The sequence below is a fragment of the Petromyzon marinus genome, chromosome 40 (genome assembly GCF_048934315.1).
Source record: "Petromyzon marinus isolate PM22_M1 ecotype Great Lakes invasive population chromosome 40, UKy_Petmar_22M1.pri1.0, whole genome shotgun sequence".
Lineage (NCBI taxonomy): Eukaryota > Metazoa > Chordata > Hyperoartia > Petromyzontiformes > Petromyzontidae > Petromyzon > Petromyzon marinus.
Genome location: NC_133706.1, coordinates 5,957,031 through 5,964,137, shown reverse-complemented (window position 1 = coordinate 5,964,137; position 7,107 = coordinate 5,957,031). Strand labels below are relative to the sequence as shown.

Below are 7,107 nucleotides of genomic sequence, written 5' to 3'. Positions count from 1 at the left end.
AATATTCGTAACATAATTTCGCTCACATGTATATGAGCTTTGTATTTTGAACATATATCTCAATAATAACTTGGTATTAAGTTGCGTACCTTTTAAAAATGCAATGTGTATTGAGCATCTGTTGTGTTTGTGAGCATGTTTGGTTTCTCAAAAATATTTACGTTTTTCTTAGCCAATGAAGGGAAACATTTGTCAATGTATTTTCCCCAAATTTTTATCACAATAGTAACGCTCATATAATATCACGAGACGCAGTCTGCAAAGAGCAGCGCCACCCTTCGTTTTAGAGAATGGCCCACGGAAGCGGGTACCACAGAGCTACCACTGAGATCGCTTCGAGTAACCACAGCAGGGCCCTGGCACTCTTCCACCAACCCTACAGTGCACAGCAATGGTCGTTGCATCATGGTCAAATTGCCAGCTGCGAGGATGTGATGCCCGAGACAACTTGGCCACCGGATTAAAAAAAAAGTGAAATCTCCGTACAGTCGTTAAATTTGAGCAAGGCCGTCCGCGCAAAAGTTTGCTGTCTCTTGTGGGGCGATCCGTTGGCGCCTCTCTGCGTCTCAAGGCTGTGGCTGCTCATCTATTGGCAGGGCTCGCTGAACGACCTGCGCTGGATTATGGGAGGATCCCTCGCCAAAGTGGGGCTCATGCAGGAGTGCGAGTTCCAGGACGATGACTCGGCACGCAACATCGGTAAGGAGCCCTCGATGACCCCACACGTTGCGGTGGCACGCGTGTGCACGGGCGTATGACGACGACGATGATGATGCCGTCTCAAACGAACGATCACGCCAATGTGTTGCCGGGTTGCACCGCGTGCTGTTCCGGCATGATGTCCGACATTTTTGCTCCAACCTTCTGCGAGCTTCTTAAAGAAACCAAACGTTCAGGAACGTGCCACACAACACGCGGTACCGACTGAATGCACATCGGAGCAACGAGGGCGAAACGGCGAAAGCCTACGCAGTGAACGATTTCACATCCAATACTCTTGCTGATTATCAATGGCATAGCTATCGGGTGTCCAGGGTTGTGGCAATTTCACCAGGGCTGCAGCGGCCAGAGGGGACCCCAGGCACGGGGCGATGATGAGAGGGGGAACATTTGATAGGGGGCCCTAATTTCGTTCCTTGCACCAGGGCCCATACCAAACCATGCTACGCCACCGCATATACAGACCAGGCTATGCACGCATGAAGCACACACGCTCAGGTGTACCACGTGTAAAACTAAGAGACGCTCCTTAAAGTAAGACGCACACATCTGGTCATACATGCACGCGCAAAGACAAAGATCCCCCGTATAACCTTAACAGACTTTTGGAGGAAAGTGCTGTTAAAGGGCACCCTATGAAGGCTGGCACGGCACACGACGTGGTGGCTAGGACTACATGGACACACACCTAGTGATAATAAAATACACTGTTCGCAACCAGGTGAAAAGCACTAACAATCGAGCACGTGCTGTGAAATGACAGGGCCTGAGTTAACCCTTTTCTGTTGTATCTTTTACAGTGAATGGAGACACTGGAGCTATGGGTAAGGGGTACTTTTTTTTGTAACGTGCTATCATCGTTCTTTATTTACTACAGCCTCATCATCACCAACCACCACGATCTGGCTTCAGGGCACTCCCTTGGTCGATCATCTCTCTTGAGTGCTCGTGGTAGTGCCGTCCGTCACAAGGCAGCCAAACACAACACTGATGAAAGCTGGAGGTGAACAAGCAGGGCCGGATTTACGGTTCTTGTAGGCCACTTCTGTTTCGTAGGCCTTCAACGGTAACTTTCTACAGTTGCTGCTGCCCCACGTTAGCACCGCAGCGGTCATTCCGCTTGTTTCACGCGGCACTTTGTCCAGCCGCTGGACAGATGACCTTACTGATACGTTCATTATTTAGTCTCTGACCTCATTCGATGGGAGCGTGCCCTGTGCCGCAGATTTAATGTTCAACACTGAGCCTATCGTTGCTATATAAATAGATTTATTCAAGAAGATATCTTGGTTAAAATTTGTTTATCATACGTACAAACAACAAAAAAATACGGTGGTTTTTAGTTTTTTTACGTAGGCCCTTTAAGTTTTCGTAAGGCCCTGGGCACACGTGCCTAGTCCATGTGTCTATTGGAGAAGACGGCCCTGTGAACAAATGTGGGCAGGGTCGAGTGCCAGCCAGATGACTTGACGCCATCCTGCCCCCTCCGCCCTTGCAGGAGACGTGTCCCGGCTGATGGTGCAGCAGATGACGCTCTTCACCGAGGTCTTGAGAGAGCTCAGAGATGACATCCGGCAGCAGGTAAGCACCACGCGCGCGCGTCATTATCCACCTGTTTATCCATAGTCTCTATTTAGCTGTGAACACACCACCGCCGAGGAAAGGCCTTATCCCCTCCCCTCCCCCTATCTCTTCCACTCTTCACAGTCCCTTGCCACCTCCATCCAATGCGCTCCTCCGAAATCGTGTACCGCATGTACGCGCGTCTGTTGAATTTCTTTCGCACAGCACGTAGCCGACCGTGCTCTTCGGAGGTGCGGGGAAGGACGCCAACACCAAACAACCTCGTCTCGCCGTCTCATTGTCTTCTTCTCATTCTCGTTCCCTCCATCGACATCCATTCTGCTTGTTAATCTCCCCCGACTGTCATTTGACGTTCGAGCGAGATGCCCTGCCCAGCTCCGTTAAGCATTCTTGTTACACTTTGTGAAATCGCATCTGTTGTCCCTGGCTTTCATTTTAAAAGTATTACTTTGTAACGGTGCCCCTGCTCATATGTAAAAAATCTTCCTTTCTAATGCTCTTCGATGAACTTCTGACTTTATTACTTCTTTATTGAGGGGCCAGGTTGTATGGCACCGTAGGCCATTATTGGTCAGACACAATATTCTATCCGTGTCCTTTTCTAACACTGGGGGTTATAAAGCCACTGCTGAATGCTCGCACGATGCCCATTCACACTTCAATATTCTGTCCCAGTCACACAGCCTGGGTTACATAGCCACACGATTTGAGCTGTTCGTTTCTTGCATGCAAATTATCTTTTACGTGTTATTTTACCTATTACTGTCACGTGACAAACATCAGTACTAGAGAAACTCGAGTACTTTCCATACACACACACGTGTCGGTATTGTATGTGTGTGTGTATGGACAGCAGTTATGGGGGGCGGCAATATAGTTAGTGCGCCGCGCAACGAACCCGGCGACCCGGGTTCGATTCCCGCTCACGACCAATAACAAGGGTTAATGTTCGAACCGATTCTAAACCTCCCCCAGTGTCGACTCATCCTCAAATGAGACGCTGGTGCGGTTTGCAAACATCAGCATTGGGGAGACAAAAGCTGCTGGGCATGGCGTTGGCCACTTACCCGCTCGTGTGCTGTGCCTGCCTTTTTAGGTGTTCGCTAACAACAATCTGTTAAAGGCTGTCCGAGGGATCTTTGTGTTTGTTTCTGGAATAATGGCGCAGCGGTTAGCCCAGTGCACTATGAACTTTTGTGTTATAGAACTGGGAGCGATGATGACAGCTTGGAATGATAATGGCTGACGATGATGATTATGATGTTGACCCAGGCGTATAATTTTATATTCGTGATTTTGCACGCTCTCTTTTTCAGGTGAAAGAAACATCGATGCTCCGAAACGCGGTTCTGGAGTGCCAGGCCTGTGGTACGAGCGTGTCTATATAAACATCCCCCTTGTAACGTGGCGAGATTAGCTAAAGACAAAGCCACAGAGACTCCCCCCCCCCCCCCCCCCCCCCGCACAACCGAGCTCCATCGCCGTTGGTGGCCCTTTGAGCCAGCGGTGGGAATTTCCACGGCACTAGGGCAGGCGCCAGCCAGACAGAGCCGATGCGTCAGTGTGTTCAGCCCCCAATTGGAGAGCGTTAATAACAAAACACAGACGAAAAGAGGTGAACGAAACTTGGGGCACGCGTGGCATCACTGCCGTTGCTGCATCGTCTTCATCGAGAGTTGTCGTGCCACAATCGGGAGATCGGAATGGATACTACGTCTCGTAATACGATACTAACAAGTACGATTGCGATAACATTTGGGAAAAATACATTGCGAAGTATTTCTTCCTCGATCGGCTAAGAAAAACGTGCACTTTAAAACCAGATGTGCTCACAAGCATGGCAGGCGTTCCATGCACATTGCATTTGAAAAGGGACGCAACTCAGACAGACAGGGCAGATAGGGCTATCGCACAATAGCCCTGTAACACAACAGCTCACGTTGCATTGTAGCCCCTCTCTTGGAAAGCGTTAAAAGGGCGGCCTGCGTTTGGGCCGCGTGGCGTCACACCGCTCCGGGCGACCCCCCCCCCCCCATCCCCCACCCCCCCAGGCTTTGACGACGGCCCCCGCGTGCCGCCCCCCAAGAAGCCGGGCTGCGACCCCAACCCGTGCTCCGTGGGCGTCGAGTGCAAGGAGACGGCCGAGGGGTTCGAGTGCGGCCAGTGCCCCGACGGCTTCATCGGCAACGGGACGCACTGCGACGACATCGACGAGGTGAGGCGGCGCTCGCGCCTGGGGGCCCACCGCAGGAGGAGCGGTCGGAGGAGGGCCCGGCGGGGTCGGCACACGCCCGGATGAAGCGGACCTCGCTCGGAGGTCGTCGCATCGAGCCTGGGTTCCGGGCCGCAATTACGCGCACACCGCCGCCGGGGAGTGTTCGCGCCGCGCACGGCACGGCCGGCCATGCGCGGCGCGAGAAGAGGAATAGAGGAACGAGGAAGTGCAACGGGAGGCACTCGCGCTGAGAGGGCGGCCGCAGACGATGGGCGAGAGGAGGGAGACGACCTCGGCGATGGGGTGGAGACCAAGAGAAGGGAAAGAGAAGCGTTGCAACAGACCAGAATCAGAATCTTTTATTCGCACTGGAGGAATTCGATGAGCTACGAAGCTCTGTTTCAGTAAGCGCACGTCAGAAAGTTACAAGCAATGCACAGTGTAGGAAACGTGAGCAAATCGCAACAAAAATGCATGGAATAACATCGCGTGTCCGCAGTCCTTATTCACTTGCGTCGCAGTGACCCTGTACGCTGCAGAGGCTCCACCTTTTAGGGACCACAGGCGATGGTCTTCTCCACGGTCGCTAAAAGGTCATTGGGGTAAGCGTTGGATGCCTTGGAGACCCACGGGTTAAGAGCGTCGGTCCCGTGACCTCACGCAAAACGGGAGGATTTGTCACGCACGAAAATTGCGTGACACGACATCCCGCGTCTTCCGAACGATGGCAGCAGCGGGATGAGATAACAGAGTTCGGAGGCCGCTACTTGGACACGAGCAACTGTGGAATGGAAAAAATGTAAGATAATGTGAGGCCTTTGGGATTGCACATAGCAACATTGCCCCCGACAGCGAAACTACTGCAGATGGTGTGCAACGTAGGGCCTTCCTCCGTGATAGAATTGCGCTTCAAGAATGGCGCGAATACGAAATGTACCGTGTCATTTATTTTTATCGTGAGAGGTGATGGTGGCTTGGGGGGAGGCGCATGATCCAGAGGTTTATTGACCGTGGCTGATAATGATCCATGTATGTATGTATGTTGAACTTATTTCGCACTGTACGTAGTCAACTGTGCTATTCGGATGTGCGGATGAAGGACAACAACGTAAACAGAAAAAAATCAGTTCTAATGAAATTAGTTTTTCATCTAGATAATTTAAAAGTGGCATAGCTCCAGTGGCTTCCTAATATCGGAAGGAAGAGCATTCCAGACGGCCGCAGAAGCGCATCTGAAAGCGTGCAATGCGGTGACCACCTTTGTTCGATGGCCAGCCAACATCCGCTGCTGCGAGGATGACCAGAGTTCGTGCGATGATGGTTTGTGATCCTTGCCGAGATCAGAAAGGTATTGCGGTTCGTTTGTGGCGAGCACTTTGTGTGTACTGAGCGATGACATCCGTCGTCCGTGTCGACCCGCTGTGTGCGATGACCAGTGCAAGGTGTCGAACCCGTGCTTCCGAGGCTCCCGGTGCCTCAACTCGGCGCCCGGCTTCATGTGCGAGCCGTGTCCGCCCGGCTTCACGGGCGAACTCGTGCAGGGCATCGGCCTGCAGCAGGCCACCGCCAGGAAGCAGGTGAGCGGGGCGGCACCACCGCGGTTCACGACCCAGGCCGGGGTGGGGCCTGCGAGCTCTTCGGGGTCCCCGGTGGGCAGGCTGCGGCGTAGACACCGTGCAGGAGAAACGTTGAATGCGAGCGGGAAACGTCAGCGCCACGTCACGGCGAGGAAACACTCTCATGCGCAACGTGAAACACGTGCCTTGCGAACACAAAACACGCCGGTACACAACATGAAACGAATGCCTTTAATGAGCTTTTAATTTCATTATATATACGCGCAAAGCCACATGTACACCTGTTGGTGAGGCGTAATGGTTAAGCACACCGGACTTGCAATGCAGAAGTCGCCAGTCTGATCTCCCGGCTTGGCAGATGAAACAATGGAAGAGCAGGTTTCCCAAATCCCCCCAATCCCACCGTTGCCCACCCAGCAACATAAACATGTACAGCAGTCAACAACCAGAAGGTCACGTGTGGTGGGGTTAAGTGTGGATATTCCCACCTCTTTTCGTTTCGCGTGTTTAGTTTATCGTCCTGCCCCCGCACCTCCGACGGTTGGCTTCGCACTGTGCGAAAGAAGTTCAACACACAGACAGACATACATAGAGACGTCTGGCTAGCGTGGAAGAGTAGGCCAATGTACCCTCTAGTTGGGCCCTCAAGAGTTACCCCCCCTCCCTTTGTGGAGGCCTTTACGGGCTGCGCCTTTTGACCTTATATCTGTGGACGTAATAGGGCAGCTTGAGAAACGTGCTTCCAGATGCAAACGGCGCCCAATTTTTCCGAGGTCCCAATGATGGGCAATGCTTTGTTACCCGCTGCTGCAGGTGTGCAGCGACATTAACGAGTGTGAAGACGGGAAGAACGGCGGCTGCACGGCTCACTCCGTCTGCATCAACTCCGTGGTAAGGTAGCCGCCGCCCTCTTCAGCGCCGCGGTGGCTAGGAGATGTTAACGACATCGCTTGGTACACAGGAGGTCGTGGGTTCAATCACGACCCTGACGCCTGCTGCTGCTGTAGATTT

The 7,107-nt window shown here is 52.6% G+C and overlaps 1 protein-coding gene across 2 annotated transcripts in view; it reads left to right on the top strand.

Annotated features, from left to right (window-relative positions):
* LOC116950614 (cartilage oligomeric matrix protein-like) overlaps positions 1-7,107 on the top strand; it is a 40,584-nt gene that overhangs the window by 10,200 nt on the left and 23,277 nt on the right. For both annotated transcript variants that reach the window (XM_076073057.1, XM_032968523.2), the window contains 7 exons: positions 597-699; positions 1,521-1,544; positions 2,219-2,301; positions 3,621-3,672; positions 4,356-4,519; positions 5,956-6,096; positions 6,910-6,987. In XM_076073057.1, coding sequence (XP_075929172.1) covers positions 597-699; positions 1,521-1,544; positions 2,219-2,301; positions 3,621-3,672; positions 4,356-4,519; positions 5,956-6,096; positions 6,910-6,987 — 645 coding nt within the window. The remainder of the gene's footprint in view (positions 1-596; positions 700-1,520; positions 1,545-2,218; positions 2,302-3,620; positions 3,673-4,355; positions 4,520-5,955; positions 6,097-6,909; positions 6,988-7,107) is intronic.